This window comes from Pelodiscus sinensis, chromosome 3 (genome assembly GCF_049634645.1).
Source record: "Pelodiscus sinensis isolate JC-2024 chromosome 3, ASM4963464v1, whole genome shotgun sequence".
NCBI classification, from domain to species: Eukaryota; Metazoa; Chordata; order Testudines; family Trionychidae; genus Pelodiscus; species Pelodiscus sinensis.
The window spans coordinates 194,785,312-194,805,066 of NC_134713.1; the positions used below are offsets into that span (position 1 = coordinate 194,785,312).

A 19,755-nucleotide genomic window follows, 5' to 3' on the forward strand; every position below is an offset into this window, starting at 1 on the left:
AGTGCTGACTTCCTGCTGCGGGAGGAGATGCGGGGGGGGGGGGGGGGGGGCGGGGGTGGACGGAGGCTGAGCTGGGACTCCAGTAGAGCCATATCTGGCTCCCTAGTGAGTCATATTTGGCTTGCAAGCCATAGATGCCAACCCCTGCTATAGGCCGTATCTTTCTGTGACATTTAATGGATCGGGCACGTCTCCCTTCAACGCTGTCCATCTTCAACAACCAAAGAGCTGAAAAACAGTGTATTCTGTTATAATAGAGAGAAACAAAGCATGTGCGTGAGGAGGAGCAATATTCGGAAATGGGTTGCCGAGAATTTTTAAAACTTGGACCTTAGAGAAGGGCGGGGAAATCAGAAAGCATTGGTACTGTCAAAGCAGGGAGGACTGGAAAGACACTCGCTACGATGCATCAAACACCCCAGATTTAAATCTGTCCTTTGTTGCTCCTTTGCAGAGTTGCACAACAGCATGTCCGCACAGGATACAGATGTATTTCCACAAGCCACAGCGAAAAAGCCTTTTATTTCATTTGTCAAAGCACTTCCAGTTCCCATTTTGTGGCTAGTGACTAATAGTAAATATTGGGAAAAGAAGATTTTAACAAGACTTAACTTAAAATTATGCACGTGGAACTTCTCAGTGAGTGTATGTTTAGGTCTCCCTCTGTACTGATCCCCAGGGGAGATGAATTGTTACAGCCCCCAGCTCAAGCTGTAGCAGCTCAAGCTTTTAGGTCTGGTTCCTGGTTTGATCTCCAGTGAGTTGTCTACTGAATATTCTTGGTAGAATTTCCAAGAACGCTCAGCACTGGCCAGACTCCACTCTGTTGAAATAAGGTGGAGTTACACCGCTGATTCTAGTGGGAGCTGAGTGACACTGCTGAGTGCTTTAAAAGAATCACACCCTCAATACCTCAGAGAAACACACTACTATTAGCTTAAGACAACTAAGGCTGCCTGTGGAATATGTCCTCCCAGAAACTCATGAAATGCCATGTTTTCTGTACCCAGATTTCCACTTGTCGCCAATGCAGCCCATTAGAAAGATAGTCTTTGCCAGTCTGAGGTCCATCTAACATAGTATTCTATCTCTGACTCTGGCCAGCACCAGGCGCTTCAGGGAAAGGTATAAGAACCCAACCCGCATTGCGTTGCATCCTGATCTCTGATCACTGGAAGTTACCTTCTGACCGTGGTCTTCAAGCTTTTTAGCACAAGTTCACTTTTTCACTTGAAGTGCAATGTAAGATCTATCTCCAACCCAAATACCCTGGCCCCACTTCCTTCCCGCCCTTCTTTGAGGCCCTGCCCCTGCTCCACCCGTTCCCCGAGGCCTCACCCTGCTCACTCCATCACCTACTCCCCCATCCTCACTCACTTTCACCAGGCTCCGGTAGAGGGCTGGGGTGCAGGCTCTGGTCTTAGCCCAAAGGGTTCAGAGTGTGGGAGGGGCTCCAGGCTTAGCCGAGAGTGGGGGATTAGGGTCCAGGAGGGGTTTCAGGGAGCAAGCTCTAGGAAGGAGTTTGGGTGCAGGGGGACTCATGTCTGGGGTAGGAGGTTGGGTGCAGGAAGGGATTCAGGACTGGGAAGGGTTCAGGATGCAGGCTCTGGCTGGGTACTGCTTACCTACGATGGCTTCCGGCTGGTGGAGCAGTGGGGTTAAGGCAGGCTTACTCTTGCCCTACACCACTCCTGAAAGCAGCTGGTGTGTACAGCAATGGCTCTGTGGCACCATGGGCTGCCCCCCATCTATAGGCACTGAGGCCACAGCTTCTACTGGCCACGGTTCCCCATTACTGATCAGTGGGAGCTGCAGGAGTGGTGTCTGCAGGCAAGGACAGCCTGTGGAGACCCCCTGCTCTGCCTCTCTCAGGAGCTGCAGGGACACGCCAGCCACTTCCAGGAGCAGCAGTTACCATGGGGATAATGACTCCAGCCACGACAGGTTCGGCATTTTAGAACTCACTGCTCAATGAATTAAATGTAAGCGTAAGAGAGAAATGAAAACTATGAAATGCACAGAGCAGTCACACCCCCAAGATAACCCACTTTACAAGCAGTAAAAGAAGTAAAAACAACCCCCACAGGAGGTGTGTGTGTGTGTGTGTGTGTGTGTGTGTGTGTGTGTGTGTGTGTGTGTGTGTGTGTGTGTGTGTGTGTGTGTGTGTGTGTGTGTGTGTGTGTGTGTGAGAGAGACACAGATTTACCTCCATCCCCCTCTCTCTGTGTGGAGATAGAGTACACAAGTGGGGGGGGGGGCACCCTGACATAATCGCCCCCCCTCTTAACTCTCCCACACACTGCCTAGCAAGCAGAAGGTTCTCCGTGACTCAGCTTCAAGGCAAAGGGCAGAAGCAGCATGACAGTGTGTGGAGGGGCCAGCACTTGATAGCTTCCTGGACAAACTAGTCAGCATCACCTGTCAGAGGCTCCAAGATCTACCAGTAGCTCCTGATCTATTGGTTGGTGACCACTGCCTTATGACATGAAGTATGAGATTTAATAGCTTTTCCAAGGTTTTGTAATTCATTATCATCACTCTGGATATTCTTCTTTATCTATAGAGAGGTCCAATCCTTTTTTGAATCTAGCTAAATTCTTGGCCTCAGCAACTTCCTGTGGCAGTGAGTTCTATGGTCTAACTTCATGTGTGAGGAAAAAATCATTTTTAAAAAATTTGCCACCTGTTAATTTCATTGAATGTTCTTTTATTGTTTAGTTTAATCTGAGAGTTTGGGAGGGAGAGAGGAAGGATTTTTGCAATAGAGACTATGAGATTAAAAGAAAAGCAGCTGTTTACAGTAATTTTTATCTTTCTTATTATGTATCATGCAGAATTGAGCCTCATACGAGGATTCTCACCCTCACCCTCCTACACAAAAACTTACAGATATCCTCAGGTACTCTGATTTGCTTAATCAGAGGAATGAAAGAGAAGAGAACACAGAACACACTTGTATTAAACTTTTCATGCTGTGCAGAAAGAATGAGACCAAGTACTGTTAACATTCATGAACCACAATGACCATGCTACTGTTGATACTACTGTGATGCCTTCCTTGTGGTAAGATTGTGTTGACTGTCTAGGAGAGGAGCGGTCTTATTTACAGGCAGCTGGCTAGTGGTGAGTGGGAGCTTGTGATGTGCAGCACTGTTAAAAATTGCCCGAGGCGCTCTCTAGAGTTGCAGATAGGCTAAGTTCCCTGAAAATTTGGGAAACCTGATTCACTGGGTTTCCCCTGCTCCACAAGCCAGCGCTGGAAATAATTCAGGAGCATTAGGAATCACTGTGACAAATTGCAAATGTGCTTAGCCTCTGCCATCACAACTACTTTGCCTTCCTGCGCAGCCACAGCAGGAGAATTGAAAAAAAACCAACTCAGTGACTCGTTGTTAAGGATGATACAATTCTGGCTCAGTGGTCACAGATTCCATGACTTTCTGGGACCTCAGTGACTCTTCTGGGGCTGGAGCAGCCACCAGGGGATGCTTGGGTGCCTGAACTGCTTGACAGGTGGTCAGCCTGGTAGAGCAGTGGCCCCCAGAATAGCTGGCCAGTGGCCAGCGCTGGGGTGCTGGAATAGCGTCCAGGGTGTGAGTGTCGCTAGAACAGCTGTCTGGTGGTCAGTGTGAGAAGCAGCTGGGGTTTAGACAGCTGCAGGCCTTGGTAGAACTCTATCTGTCCTTCCATCTCCCCATCCCTAGTTACTTTTTAGTAAAGGTGGGGGACAGGTTGTGGGTTTCCATGAATGTCTGTGTATTGCCTGTGACCTATTCCTGACTTCTGCTAAAAATACCCGTGACAGAATCTTAATCTTACACATTGTTCATCCATAAAGCAGGGTGACACTGAAGTCTGGGAAAAGGATCCCACCCACTCATAGGTTAGAGCTGCATCCTAATCTTTTGTCTTCACTAACTTATCAATAGAGGGAAACTGCTGGCAGAATTCTCCCTCTCAGCTCTTCGGGACTGCTCAGATTCGATTAGCCTCTGAAGACTGGCCACCAAACATGCTCCTCACCCCCCTCTGGGCCTCTGACTCTGCCCCCTCACACCGCAGAGATGGTGCTGGGAGGGAACCAGCTTTTAAGACGGCTCTTCCCAGCACCAGCTCCTGCTTCCTTCCCCCCCTTCCCTCCCCCAGCCTCTTGCTGCCTCTGATATCGAGGCAGCAAGGGGCAGGGGGAATGCAAAGTACAGTAAACTTCCGATAATCCAGCACCTTTAGGACCCAGGGGGTGCCTGATTATCAGATATGCCGGACTATCGGGGGGGGGGGCGCTATGAGCGGTCTGGGGTGGGGTGGGGGGGATAGAGGGGTGGCGCTGCAGGACTGACCCGGCAGCACCCAAGCTGCTCTGCCCCAGGTTTCCCCGAGTCAGCTGCTGGTTAGTTCAGCAGCGGCTGACTTGGGGAAGTCTGGGGCAGAGCAGCTGGGGGTGCTGCTGGGTTGGTCCCGCAGCGCCGAGGGGGGACCCCAGCTGCTCTGTCTCGGGCGTCCCCAAGTCAGCCGCTGCTGAAACTGACCAGCGGCTGACTCGGGGAAACCCGGGACAGAGCAGCTCCAATTGTCCGGCTGCCTGGAGCACTTCCGGGTTCCAGCTGGTGCCGGACTAGTAGGAGTGCTGGAACACTGGATGCTGGACAACTGGAGTTTTACTGTAGTTGATTTGATTACAGGTTGTCTTCACTATAAGTCTAAAGTACATTCCAAAAAACTTGGACTTATAGCGAAATAACTTAGAGGGGAATTTTTTCCTGCAGCTGACTTCCATTTGCTCAATTTTTTGTGTGTGCGCGCGAAGTAAGAGCGGGGAATGGAAGGACTTATCACGCATCATTTCCTACAAGCATCAACAACTTTAGTGCAGAACAGATGTATACTGGGGCGACTGATAGCAGGGGCGCCTCTTTGATTCCTTTTTTATATCACTATGTAAGACATGGGCAAAAGTTCTGGCCTTACATCCTAGCCCAACTCCCTTACATGCATGCTTCCTAAATATACAGTTATCACAGATCTTCCACTGCCGTTTAGAACCAGAAGATGTAGGGAGTCTAAACTGTACCTGTAAATTTAAATGGCCTTCATATCAGTAACTGTGATTTTGACACAATTTGTTTAGATCCTGGTCTAAATTAAGGGTTGGATCCTGCTAGCTTTCTATGTAAGGAACTCCAGATGAAATTTTGATTCACAGGAGAATTGAGGCTCTAAATATAATGTTTGGCAGCACTTAAAAATAGTCTTTGATTCTGACTTCAACAAATTCCAACAGATGAAACACTAGCTATAGAAATGTTCCACTTTAAAGCACAGCAATTGTACAGAGATTTGTATATTGAAACAGTCAGTAAACCTTTTCGTTAAAAAGGTAAACTGACAATAACACAAATAACATCATTAATGCCAGATTTTTTTTTGTTTATTTTTAGCAAGGAGTAATAGTATGTAGCATACTGAAATAGGGTTATCTCTATTTGTTTACATTGAGGTTGAGGGGATGTATTTCTGGATGAGAACACATCCCTCTCCCAGCTAATATGAATGTAAGTACTCTTTCATCAGACCTGATCTTGACTGAACATTAGTCCAAATCAGATCAAAGATTCTCAGTCTATTCTGGAATCCCCCATTTATATCTTTGTTCCTTTGTGGTATTCCATTTGCTTTTCTTCTGGCTGGGTGGGCAGTGGATCTTAATGGAGGGGTCAGGAAGGGATTATGTGGCTCATTCCCAATTGCTGTAGATGATACAAAACATTTGAAATGTCACCTCTTGTCACAGCTGACTTACGGGTAAATTATACCCTTTTTGTATGCCTTGACCTGGATGGACCATCCGTGATACCTGATCTATGGACAGCTTCTTTCTTGCTTCCAGCTGTTTTTATAGGCTCCCTTGCAAAGAGCTTGGGTGCCTATAAAAGCAGCTGAAAAGAGGAGGAGCCAGCTTACCTATTTCCTGGAGGGCTTCCTACCTAAGAGGAGGAAATCAGAGCCACCAGCAGGACTGGAGCATACACAAGCTACCAATAGGACTGGAACGGCCTGTGGAGGAAAACATAGAAATGGGGAGGGGGGAGGGGGGCACATGTTGTGGAGAAACCTGTGGAGTGGAAGCAGTAGGACAGACCTGAACAGAGCAGATTAGGGGAGTGGGATGGATTTTTCCAAGACAGACACATCTGTAAAAGATAAGTATGAAAGATAAGTAAAAATGAGAGAGAACTAGGCAGTATTAGTTTGAAATAACAAACCTATAGGTAGTCTAGAACTTTTAACAAAACAAAGTAAAAAAGAAAAAAATAGGCCACGTCTTAAAAGCATACTAAACAGGCAGAGATTTTTCTTACAAAATAAAACAACTACCCTGGAAAGATGTGGTAACTTTTAAATGATTTGCAGCCATCCGGTTGTGCTCATACCCTTCTGCAGCTTCATGACTTTACATTTGTTACCCTCATTCTCCCTCCCTTCCTTTCTATTGGCCTTTATGTTCCTTTGTTACATTTCATAATTTAGGCTCCATTCCTGCAGTGCAGTTAGTGGGACTTGGCAGGGGTCTTCTCTGGTGGGTTGTATTGCAGGATTGAGGTCTCAGATTGAAAGCTCTGCATGGAATAGATTACTTCTGTTTGTGTTTGTCTAGTGCTCAGCATAATAGACCCTTGGTCCTCACTGAAGCCTTTGAGAGCTACTGCAGTTCACATAACAATCATGGAGTGACCATATACTCTCTTAAAGTTGTTTTTCCATTTGAGCTACGGTTGTCATTGCCACAAGAATGCTACATGGTTCTGACTAAGCGGTGAAATGATCTGTGTGCGTGATTGTTCAGGATACTTATGATTTGGAAAGAAGGGGATCCACACTGGGGCGGCGGGGGAGCTGAGACTCTGTTGTTAAACCTAAGTGGATCAGGAATAAAAAGCTGAGTGGCTGCTATACCATCCGCACCCTGTAGGTAGGTGGAGACTGTTAGGATTAATGACAGAATTGTGCATAACTTCCATAATGAAATCTGAAATGGACAAAAGCAGCTTCTCTCCCCCCGCCCCCCTTTTCAGTGGTAAAACTCCATGGCCAGGCCAAAGTTCACAAACCTTTTGGCAAAACTGGGCCAAGTTTTTGTAAATTGGATTGATTTATGGATGATTTCTGATGGAAACTATGCAAAACTGGATCATTTCAACTCTAAATCAGAGAAAAGTTAATGGGTATTGGCTGCATTGTACAGGTTGAACCTCTCGCTACTGTCGGATCTGACCGGTGCCAAACCAGATAATTTGCCGAACCACAAGAGGTCGATGTTGTCTAGTAGCATTACTCACACTTCTGCTTACTGGGCTCTTAGAGGGCATTTAGGGATAAATGAGAGCTAAATAACAGCACAGAAGACTGAAAACCAAGACTGGTAGCTGTAAACAAACTTTATGGGACTGCGGGAAACTTGGCTACACCCATGATAAGTAAACATCTGGCTAACTAAAATAATGCCAGATCATGGATGTTGCTGGACTAGAGAGATTCAGCCTGTAGTGAGTTTGAAATTTGTTTGAAACTGAAATTCAAAAGAAAACTGAGTCCCTAGATCCTTGTCTATCAAATCCAAGAGGCTAGGTTTGCATGGACGCCTGTAAATTCAAGCCACTATGTTCCATACAGCTGAATAATCTGTGTTTTGGTTTGTTTTTCATATTTGCCAGACTACTGTGACATAGAGATTCTATTTGGCCTTTTGATTCATTTTTAGCAAACATCTGGAAATGCAACTGCATTAATGTATAGAGTTCAGTGAATAGCATCCACTCTAATTTCTCCTTTGGGAATAGATAAGGAAATACTGATTCTCCTCTAAATGATGAAATCAGCTGAACTCGTGTTTCCCTTTCAGATGTTGTGCTGGAGAAGGCCATGCACAAGTGTATCCTGAAGCCCTTGAAAGGTCACATTGAAGCAATGCTGAAAGAATTCCATACCGTGGATGGCTCTTGGAAACAGTTAAAAGAAAACCTGCAGCTGGTGCGGCAGAGGAATCCTCAGGAACTGGGTGTATTTGTCCCAACACCAGACTTTGTGGATGTGGAAAAGATTAAAGTCAAGTTCATGACGATGCAGAAAATGTATTCACCTGAAAAGAAAGTCATGCTGTTGCTGAGAGTATGCAAACTGATTTATACTGTCATGGAGAATAACTCAGGTAATACTCTCTTTAGGTTAAAGCTCTCTGCTGTGAAATGGGGCGTGTGTGTGGGGGGGGGGGGTGGAGGGGTAGATCCTTTGCCTCCACCCTGACTGGAGTCCCCCTTTCTTCACTTTGCTTCTCATCTGCCTCTGATCCTCAGACTCTGCCACTCAGTTTCTTTCTAGAGTGCTGTGTTGCATCTGACAACAAATCAGCTAAGATGCACAGGTGAATGAACTGCAGGAATAGCTGTTGGAAGAAGAGCTCTGGTTAACTATTTGCATTTGAAGTAGACATTGAGGCTTTGAACAAGGCTTTCCGTAACTGCCTTCAGAGTCTGAATTTGAGGTTCTTAGGCTGTATCTACACTAAAGCCGCAAAGCTTACCTTGTTTACGGGTGTGAATATTCCACTCTCCTGAGCAATGTCAGTTCTATTGACATAAGCACTCATGTGCACGACACTATGTGTTGGTGAGAGAACTGCTTCTGCCAGTAGCAGAGGTGGGTTTTTTATGCAAATAGGAAAACTCTCTCCCATCAGCATTGAGTGTTTTCACCAGCTACGTGGCCGTGGCACAGCTGCATCTGTACAGCTATGTCGTTGCAGTGCTTTATGTGTAGATATGGCCTCAGTCTGATTGCTCTCTGGAAACCATAGTAGGTGCAGTTAAACACATTCTGTATTTCAGTAGTGGAGTCTAGCCAAGTAGATACAGGACAGCAGTCTGAAAAATACTCATTGCTAGAAGGTGGCAAACAAAGACTCTACTTCTGGCTATCAGTGCTTGTGGATGTTCTACTCTGAGCACAATCTTTGTTTTAGATCAAAAATAATATTACCATTTCTACTCTGCCACAAGTATCTAAGATACAACCAGGACCTTGAAAGCTAGATAATGAAATGGAGTAACATTGATAAGAGGCATTTTTAAAAATATTTGTGCAGAGTCACGTGGAGGCTTGTAGCCAAAACACGCTGCTAGACAGTGAGAATGCAGGGGTGTAGCCCTATGTTACCTCAGGCGTTGACCTTATCAGGTGTCGCAAGCAAATCTGAGTGAAGCACGTGTTAGGACAGCGGTTCCCAACAACCCGTCCGCAAACCAGTAGTGGGCCACAAACCCCTGCTTGCTGGGCCACAGCACTCTGCCAGGCCACGCCCTCAGCTGTTAATAAGCCCCACCCACTCGGAAGCCCGTAACCTATAAGGTGCACACTTGGGTGTGCACTGAATTTTTCTCCCATGGTGAGTGGTGCTGAGATGAAAATAAGGTTTACAGGATGTTTCGAAAAAGGGTTTATTTTTCGACAGATCTACGTCTAGAGCTCAGTGAGACCCGGTGCTCTGGGCCTTTAATTTTTTTTTTAATTAAAATTGTAAGTTCTGTAGAGCTGATGGGACCACTGGAGAAGTACAAATATCCTTGCACATAACACTAGACAAGAGTGGTGTCGGGCATAACCCACCAGTGGTTGAAACTGAAATCCATGGAGCAAAAATGCAAAAGTACAAAGAATCATTTTTACTATTTTTACTATTTTTTACTATTCTTAATAACTATGGCACAGCTTGGGAGTCTAATGCTCCTGTAAATGCGGTGTTCTGTGCTGGAATATCTGATTCAAATCTTGAGCTTCCCAGTTGTATCTTCCTAGCAATAGGATTTTATTCTTATGTATAAGAAGGTGTGTAAAAGAGAGAAAATTGTTGTTTTCTGGTAACCTGCTGGCAGAAATCCATCATCGCAGACTTGTCTGGTAAGCTGAGCCTCCGTGAGTCAGTCAGCCGTGTGCCATCACCAGTGGAGCAACATAGGCCTTGCTCCTCAGTTCTTTGTGTACTCGAAACTCAGGTTTGGGTGTGTCAGCAATGCAAGATCAGACTCACCATTTGTATATGGTTGTAGCCAATTTCCAGAGATTTCCACCTTGCTGCACTGTTTTGTAAAACAGTGTAGTTGTGCAATTTAAGGAAGACAGCCTCAAAATGTATGCTTTGACGAGCTGAAGAAGCAAAAGGACTTGGACGCTGTATGAGTATCTCTATTTCTTTTGCTCCAGGGAGGATGTATGGAGCAGATGACTTCTTGCCAGTGCTGACCTATGTAGTGGCCCAGTGTGACATGCTCGAGCTTGATACTGAAATTGAATACATGATGGAACTCTTGGATCCATCTTTACTACATGGAGAAGGTAAATGGTTGGTTTGTTGTTTTGATTAATACCATGTGGAAGCATGGGGGAGGGGGAAGGCTTCTCTGAAAGCATAATTTGAACAGAAAGTATTTAAAAGCAGCCCCAGAGCCAATGGAGTGCTGCCAGCCAGTTAACAAGAGGTTCCCAAAGCCATGTCCATGTTAGGATGTGATGTAGGCTGAGTCCCAGGGTGCATGTGATTGCAGCATGTAGAGGTGAAGGACTGGAGAATCTGTGTGGGTTCCCATTTCTGTGACCAGGATTTCAGTAGCCTGGGAGGGACATGGCAAACAAGCGTCTATTAAATGCACATGCTGGTTGTGTTTATGCTTCAAGTCCTGAAAAATATTTCTGTGTCTATTTATAGTGCAGCAGCATCATTCATTTGAAATGGGGGATGGAATAAATGCCTGGGAGGTCCCCTCATGGGGAAGTACTTGGCCAGTATTCTCTGCCCCATTCCAAAGGCAAAACATTTGCTTTTGGGGAAGTACTTTTTGAGGCCCAAGAATAATTCATCCATGTGTGGAATGACAGAGAAGGCTAAATACTGTCAGAGGCAGGGCAATCACCCACCTTCTCTAGTTTCATGGTGTTATTTAACAAGGCGCTCCTACAAACTGCCCATTACTATCTATAGCTAGGAAGGTGGTTTTAAATTCCTGTGATCAAGGTCACTTTTGACCCAGGGGTGGGTAATAATTTTTTGCCGGGCGGCACTTCAGAAATTTTTTAAGTGGGCCCAGGCCGTACCAGAAGGGGCGGGGCCTCAAGTGGAAGGGCGGGGCCAGGATATTTCCCTGCTTCCCTACCCACAGACCATGATTAGTCTGGGAGTGAGGGGGCACTTTTGGCCCCTCCAGAGGCTCCTCTGTGGTGCCCATGCTCCTAGTGGTGGGAGGAGACTTTGCGTGTTCCCTCTTCAGCCCCCAGGCCAATCAGGATCTGGAGGTAGGGGAGCGTGCAAAGCTTCTTCCTGCCCTGCCAGGAGCGCATGGTGCTTCTAAGTGCTGCACATTCCTCGCAGGGTGGGGGCAGGGCGGAGGAAACGTCGCGCACTCCTCCTCATTCCCAGGCCAATCAAGGTTTGGGGGCAGGGAAACGTGCAAAGTCTCCTTCCACCCTGCCAGGAGCCATGCGGGCTGGTTCACCCCGCTTGGCGGGCCTGATCCAACCTGCGGAGGCTCTTTTGCCCACCCTTGCTTTTGACTCTAAATTTACGTATTCTTGCTGTCAAGAACATTTGACCCCTACTCTCATTAGACAGAACAAAACAGCTGTATCCCATGGGATGCTGGTATGTTTGATAGGGTTATGTCAGAACTCCTCCCAAGCTACACTTGTGTGTTCCCTGCCTTGGAGTATCAAGCTCCTCCAGCACATTATTTAGAAATTGCATGGTGGAAAACATTTGATGTCGGAAGCTGGCGAGTATGTAACATGTTTGTAAAGCTGAAACATCTGCTGAACTAACAAGAAGGCTTTTTTAGTTTAATAACAGAAATCTGCAGTTCATTGGCTCTTGTCTTTAACACCAGATGCTCTGATAATGTGTAGGAAGAACTGTCTAGTGATTTGGGACTATGCAGTTCAAAAGAAATGTCCAGTTTGACTGGTGGGATTAGTGGTTATGTCACATGCTTTACCTATAAAGCTTGTTTGGAGACTAAAAGCTAAGAAGACACTAACTACAATCCTGAAACAAAACACAGAACTATGTAGCACTTTAAAGACTAACAAGATGGTTTATAGTTCTGTCTTTTGTTTCAGCTAGACCAGACTAACACGGCTGCATATCTCTATCACTATTCTATAATCCTGAAAGTACTGACACCAGCGTGGTGGTAATCTTTAAATAGCACTGAATGGCTAGAGATCCAGCTCAGTGAAAATCTTGACTGACTTATTTAAAAAAAAAAGGGGGGGTGCCCTGTGTCCTCCACTTGTGTTTCCATTGGCTTGACTCTGGGACTTGTACTGCTCGGGGGCCGACATTTTCTGCTGTAATTCTGGCCTGGCTTCATTTAGATCCCTAATAAAGACGAAATAGCAGGAAAGGATACCAGAGCTGAACAGAAAGAAGGGGATGCCAAAGGAAACAGAGGGCATGGGAGATTGTTTTTTTTTTTTTTTTTTTTTTTTTTAAAGGAATCTAGGAACAGACTCCTGGCCAACAGACTGGATTGTGTCTCCTTAGCTTCAAATTGTCACAGACTCTCTGGAATCTTTCCTGGGTATAGCAAAATGAATTCTCAATCCTTGCTTGAGACCAATTATAATAATTTGCCATAAGATGCTGTGAAGTGGAAATTTTTGTTTAAAAAACCCCAACCTGTTAATTTTACCTCAATGCAAAGACTCAGATGGGCAAAAAAATCACTATTTGAAAATGAGGTGTTCAAATTAATTAGGGGGAAATAATTCAACTTCAGACAGCATAGTGCAAATGCTCAGAAATAAAGAGCATTGCTTATGGAATTTTTTTTCCAAAAAAGTACATTTTAAATAATTATCCACAGTGTTGCTGCATCTAGTGCTATACACATTATACCACTTCATAACGTGTAATGTTTGTAAAACTGGGAAACGCAGCTCATGGTACAAAGCGGGGGTGGCCAAATTTTACTGATCCTCCATGCCAAATACAAGCATCTTCAGAAGTTTGAGAGTCAAGGCTTCACCTGTCTGGTAGGTGAGAATGGGGAAGCAGAAGATGTGTGGAGCTCCTATAGCTACATTTTAACTGTAAAAGAGCTGCATACGGCTCAAGCCATGCTTTGGCTGTCCCGGGGACAGAACAATTCTCATCAGCCAACACATGAACCCAGCACGTTACTGTAGACTACGTGGCTGGATGGATAGAAGGATTTCAACAGATTTACAAAATACAAATCCTTCTATCCATGCAGCCACGTAGTCTGCAGTTAGTTAAAGTGCTGTCTGGTTACATTGTTAAGCGTCTTCATATAGGATAACAGCCTACTCTGTGGTTTTTTTTCTTTAGCCAAAAGATGGCTACTTTGGAAATAGTAAAGAATTGTATGGGCATTCTGATTGTAGTCTTCCCCCTGATATATCAGCAGAGCTGACTAATTTCTTGTTCCTGAATATTTTGAAAATCTCTCTCTTCTCTTGCACCTCAGGGGGCTATTACTTGACAAGCGCATATGGAGCACTTTCTTTGATCAAGAATTTCCAGGAAGAGCAAGCAGCCCGACTGCTGAGTTCGGAAGCCAGAGATACTCTTCGGCAGTGGCATAAGAGGAGGACAACGAACAGAACAATTCCTTCAGTTGATGATTTTCAGGTACTGTATATGGTTTGTGAGAAATAAAGGGCCAGATTCTTCATTGTGGCTATGATCTGTTTGGTGCAACAGCTAGTTTGGCCATGAGGAAAACGATTCTTGTCCACCTCTGCCTTGGCATGGCACAGTTTAAAGCAGCTTGGAGGTCGCTCTAACCTCCAGCAGCTGGCAGTCACCCTTTAGATTGCCACCTCTGTCATTCTCCACCATATAAGGGAGCAGCATAGGGAGTCTGTTACACCCAAAAGCTATATTCCTGCTGCAGGCAAGCTCATACTTGGAGAATCCCCAACTAGAGAGACAAGATTCGTTTTCACTCCAGAACCTGACCCAGAATGTCTCTGTTTCTTTGACAGTTCTTGCATCGTACAATAGAGTTGAATTACAGTGGCCTGGAGAAAACATTTACTGAAGAAATTTAATTTTCTCCTCTTATTGTACAAGTATAAAGGCTCAAAAATGTGCTAACCTGATGTACCTTCATTTGGTTTTACTTCTCTGTTTGCTTCCTTGATATACACCAACCAGAGGTGCATACTCCAGCTCATGTAGTTTAGCGTAGCTCTGTTGAAGACAATGTAACCAATCCAATTTACAGAAGCTGAGGATCTGGATCACTGTATATTTGAGAAGCCTAAACAATTAGCTGAATTCTGAACCTTAGCTATTTAGCAGTCTTTCTGCCTTTTCTTGCTACTCTTGAAGTGTAGGGCTTCCTCTAAAAACGTACTGATGTTAACGTTAGCATTGTGTCACTCCTTTAGAGTAGAACTGAGAGTCCTTCACAGAAATTGAGACATACCCAAGCACCGTCTAGACCAGTGGTTCCCAAACTTTTCGGCATCATTCCTCCTTTTTGATTTGTGAGAAACCCTCACTTTCCCCTGCCCCCCAAAATAGCAGCAAAACTTATTGAGCAAAGAGGGGAAAAAAGGGGGGAGAGGGAAGGAACTGACCAGGGCCGAATTACAGTCGTGGTCCCTTTAATTCTCAGGACCAGTGTAAAAAAGAAAAAAAAAAGTGACAGTATTCCAGGGGAAAAGTTGTTGACCAAAAATTAAAAAAGATTGCCCTTTTAAGAGCAGAGCAGTAGGTATTTCCCTTTTAATGTGGCCATTTCGAGGTTTGCCCAGGACACTCCATCCTCCCTCTGCCCCAGCCAGGCAGAGCTGCATGTGTTCCTGCAGACGCCCAAGCCAGAAAAAACAGAAAATACCACACATTAGTATTTTCTGAATATTTTTACCAGACAGACTGGGCTCTTTCATGGTTACCTGACAGATTTGCCCCAGATCCCTAAAGGGCCCCTCAGGGATTGAACTCACAACTGTGGGTTTAGCAGGCTAATGCTCAAACTTCTGAGCTACCCCTCCTCCCTTACTTGTTCTACTCTTCCTTTTGGGGCACTGGGCATTGGCCACTGTTGGCAGACAGGATATTGGGCTAGATGGACCTTTTGGTCTGACCCAATATGGCCATTCTTATGACCCAGTATGGCCATTCTTATGTTGAAAAACTGGAGAAATTAAAACTGCTTTACTTTTTCCTATTTATGCTATTTACTTTTTGCATTTACTCAGATTAAATAGAAGCAAAATTACTCTATTTTCATTATCCACAGTCCTGTTCATACTCATCTCATGCGCTATCATAAGGCTGAAAGATTTGGGCTACAAACGCTGCAGGGGCATATTTAATTATTAAGAAAAACTGTTTCCATTGGAATTTTTACAAATTATACAGATGTTACGGTTGTCTTAGCTTTCAATAGCTTGCATTTACAAATATAAATGCACAACTCCCATGCAAGTTGGATTCTTTAATGACTCATTTCATTTAGTTGCACACAAACACGAGTCCCAGCTGCAGTTCTCACTCAGTACTAACCTCCTCTTCTTCCACAATACTATGCTCTTCCCATTTTTCCTTTCTGACTTTTCCTTTCCTTCAATTCCACTCCCAGATGCTTTTTCTATAAAATATCTCTGTTGCACTTATTTTTTTTCTTGTGTTAAAAATATGGCTGTTATTTCTCAGTTTCTGTATTTTACTTTTCTAATGCTTATTGGAAAACGGAAAGGCAATATTATTTCTTCTTATGTTCTAGTACTTTATTTATCATGTATATGTAGTCACTGGGGGAGAGGGTATCACTTGGCAGAGAGTAATAATATATGGAGATATACCTATCTCATAGAACTGGAAGGGACCTTGAGAGGTCGAGTCCAGTCCTCTGCCCTCATGCGAGAAGGATCTCATTCCTGCCTTGAAATTATATTGACACATACAAATGTTGTACAATAGATTGTCTTCACATACCCTCTTTCTGTGCCTCTTTAGGAAAAGCAAAAATGTTACTTATTTTAATATATGCAGAGAGTTCAGTTTTCATCTTATTAAGTAAATACTGATTCTTTTCTAAAGCTTCTTTTCTGCAATCTAGCACAAAAGCAGCATTTTTGGACAGAGTGCCCAGAGGGTGCCTATTACTTCCTATCCTTCTAAATCACGTGTTCATCAGCAAGGCACCACATGGAATCCCATTAAAGTCAGTGGGGCCCTGCATGGGTGACAGTCTTTCTGGTCAGTCTGATTGCAGAATTAGAGCCTAAAGCATTAAAAGCAAGGTTGAATTAAAGCATTAAAAGCAAGTTTGCGGATGATACTAAGCTAGGGGGAGAGGTAGATACGCTGGAGGGCAGAGATAGGGTCCAGAGTGACTTAGACAAATTGGAGGATTGGGCCGCAAGAAATCTGATGAGGTTCAACAAGGACAAATGTAGAGTCCTGCATTTGGGACGGAAGAATCCCAAGCATAGTTACAAGCTGGGGACCAACCAGTTAAGTAGTAGTTCTGCAGAAAAGGACCTGGGGGTTACAGTGGATGAGAAGCTGGATATGAGTCAACAGTGTGCCCTTGTAGCCAAGAAGGCTAATGGCATATTAGGTTGCATTAAGAGGAGCATTGCCAGCAGATCCAGAGATGTCATTATTCCCCTTTGTTCGGCGTTGGTAAGGCCACATCTGGAGTATTGTGTCCAGTTCTGGGCCCCGCACTACAAAAAAAGATGCGGACGCATTGGAGAGGGTCCAGCGGAGGGCAACCAAAATGATTAGGGGGCTGGAGCTTATGACTTATGAGGAGAGGCTGAGGGAGTTGGGTCTGTTTAGTCTGCAGAAGCGAAGAGTGAGGGGGATTTGATAGCAGCCTTCAACTTCCTGAAGGGAGGTTCCAAAGAGGATGGAGAAAGGCTGTTCACAGTAGTGACAGATGGCAGAACAAGGAGCAATGGTGGGAGAGGTCCAGGTTGGATATTAGGAAAAACTATTTCACTAGGAGGGTGGTGAAGCACTGGAATGGGTTACCTAGGGAAGTAGTGGAGTCTCCATCCCTAGAGGTGTTTATGTCTCGTCTTGACAAAGCTCTGGCCGGGTTGATTTAGATGGGATTGGTCCTGCCTAGAGAAGGGGGCTGGACTTGATGACCTTCTGAGATCTCTTCCAGTTCTATGATTCTATGATAAGGGGATGGGTTGATGAGAGAATATGATCTTGGTAACTAATTGACCATTCATTTTCAGTGGGAAATATGTCAATGGAGGGATGATGGGAGTTACTATAGAGAATTTCTGGGTGTCTGGCTGGTGAGTCTTGCCCACATGCTCAGGGTTTAGCTGATCGCCATATTTGGGGTCGGGAAGGAATTTTCCTCCAGGGTAGATTGGCAGAGACCGTGGAGGTTTTTCGCCTTCCTCTGTAGCATGGGGCGCAGATCACAGCTGGAGGACTCTCTGCATCTTGGGACCTTCAAAGTATTTGAAAGCTTCAATATCGGAGATATAGGTGAGAGGATTATTCTAAGAGGGGTGGGTGAGATTCTGTGGCCTGCACTATGCAGGGGGTCAGACTAGATGATCATAATGGTCCCTTTTGACCTTAAAGTCTATGAATGAATCTATGAAAGCTTGTTTATAGTTTTTTACCTGGAGCTGTACATTGCCACTGTCCCGTCCCCTTTTCCACCCCGCCAATGATAAGTTTCTTACAGGAAGCTTGAAAATGTAGTGTGATACTTCTGGTGTGGTGTGCGGCTTTGTGTGTGTGACTTTTGATTTCTACTATCTGTTTTCTCACTTTTTACAGAACTACCTTCGAGTTGCGTTTCAGGAGGTTAACAGTGGCTGTACAGGAAAGACCTTATTAGTAAAACCTTATATCACCACAGAAGACGTGTGTCAACTCTGTGCTGAAAAATTTAAAGTGGACAACCCCGAAGATTATAGCCTGTTTCTTTTTATTGACGATACCTGGCAGCAGCTCACAGAAGATACCTACCCTCAGAAGATTAAGGCAGAGCTGCATAGCCGTCCACAACCCCAGGTTTTTCACTTTGTCTACAAGCGCATTAACAGTGATCCCTATGGTGCCATTTTCCAGAACAATGATGACAACTCCACTTTATAGAACAGATGCTTGTTATTTGTGTTCCTTGATGGAAACATCTCGAGTGGCTGCCTTTTTTAGGAGGCAAACAGTCCTTAGACTATATGCCTAGTAAGAACATGAGCAGCAGCTTTTAGCACTGCCTGTAGAAAATATACATACAGTACTTACGGCCAATTGTGCGTTATATGCTACCACGGTATCTTAAGTGAGCAGCTGGTGCCGCTGAGTTTCTAGGAACACAGATTCTTCTAAACTATGTAACGCTATTGCCCTCTGCAGGCCCATTCCTGTAAGCATGCTGAGATTAAGTTTCTCATACTTATCCTTCAGCCAAATGTTGTTTTGATATAAACATATATGCTAGACATACCTTTTGGGTGGACTGGCTGGTACACTCTCAATTTCATCAGCATCAGTGTGACAAGACTGTCCGATGCAGGGCATCAGTTAACTTCCAATTACGTGGATGGTTGCATCCTTTTCTCTCAAACTATTTTTTTTTTTTTTTTTACAGAAAGGCTCCATGTTTTTATGTATTTCATAGAAATTTTTATAGCAGTTGCAGGTAAACTGTAAGGGTGGGTTTTTAAAATATTTTTTTAACTATAAAGTATTCTATAATTATGCATGTGACTTTTAACATTTAATATACAAAAATAAATCTCTTGCTGGTTTTAGAGTATTGCATTAAATGTCTATGGTTTTTCTCTTGTTACTGGAGGGTTTTATGCAGCTTTTGTTTTGAGATTTTTGTGTTTCTGTAAGCAGTTTGTTGACACTGGTCACTTAGATGCCTTTTATATGAACTGGATGTGCTATTATCGAGACTATTGTTTATATACAGCAGTTTTAGACAGATACAAGAGTATGGAAGGGGGACATGAAATAAATGAATGTAGAGAAGAGGTAGAGAATGTAGAGAAACTAATTTAGGAATCAAATGTGTTAGTCTGCTGGTTCAGGCTCCTTGCAAAAAAAAAAAAAAAAAAAAAGTGAAGGAGATTGATAAGGAACAATTGTATGTTTAAAGTACTGTAGATATGCTGATGGATAACTCTCCCAGATACTAGTTGTGTTAGCAAAGCATTAAAAGCACCAATAAAATGAATGAGAACACTAACCATTTTACATATGTTTGATGTTGCTAGTATCAATCTGTTTTCGACTGAAACAAAGATTGTTGTAGGTTTTAATGAATTTGAGATTTTTCTTTAGATGAGAGAAACTGTAAAGACACCTGAAAGTCAAAGCCTTAAACACAGAAAGATACAATGAAATCAAATTTGTATGTTCTTTAAAACCTGTTCAAAATACTGAATACTGTGGCTGAAATTCTGGCCCCCCCACTGAAGTCAATGATAATTTTACCATTGTCTTTAATGGGGTTAGGATTGCTCCCTAAATTCTTGTAGGAGTATAATTGAAGACAGGTGGTTACAAGAATATAGACTTTGGACATTTGTATGGCTGTGTATGCATAAGATCTGTACCTTTGTCATGTTGGTTTGCCACATATTAGAAACCCTTGGTACATGTTTGTGTTTTTATTTCATTTTGTAAATGATAAACAGTGAGTTTTGCACATAATACATTGTAATACTGTGTTATAACCA

At 44.0% G+C, this 19,755-nt stretch overlaps 1 protein-coding gene across 5 annotated transcripts in view; it reads left to right on the top strand.

The window, feature by feature from the left end:
• Nucleotides 1-19,196, top strand: part of RIN2 (Ras and Rab interactor 2) — a 124,397-nt gene extending 105,201 nt beyond the window's left edge. For all 5 annotated transcript variants that reach the window (XM_075925778.1, XM_075925779.1, XM_006118558.3 and 2 more), the window contains exons 9-12: nt 7,901-8,206; nt 10,255-10,386; nt 13,533-13,696; nt 17,840-19,196. In XM_075925778.1, the coding sequence (XP_075781893.1) occupies nt 7,901-8,206; nt 10,255-10,386; nt 13,533-13,696; nt 17,840-18,160 (923 nt within the window). In that variant the 3' untranslated portion in view covers nt 18,161-19,196. The remainder of the gene's footprint in view (nt 1-7,900; nt 8,207-10,254; nt 10,387-13,532; nt 13,697-17,839) is intronic.
• The last annotated feature ends 559 nt before the right edge of the window (nt 19,197-19,755 follow it).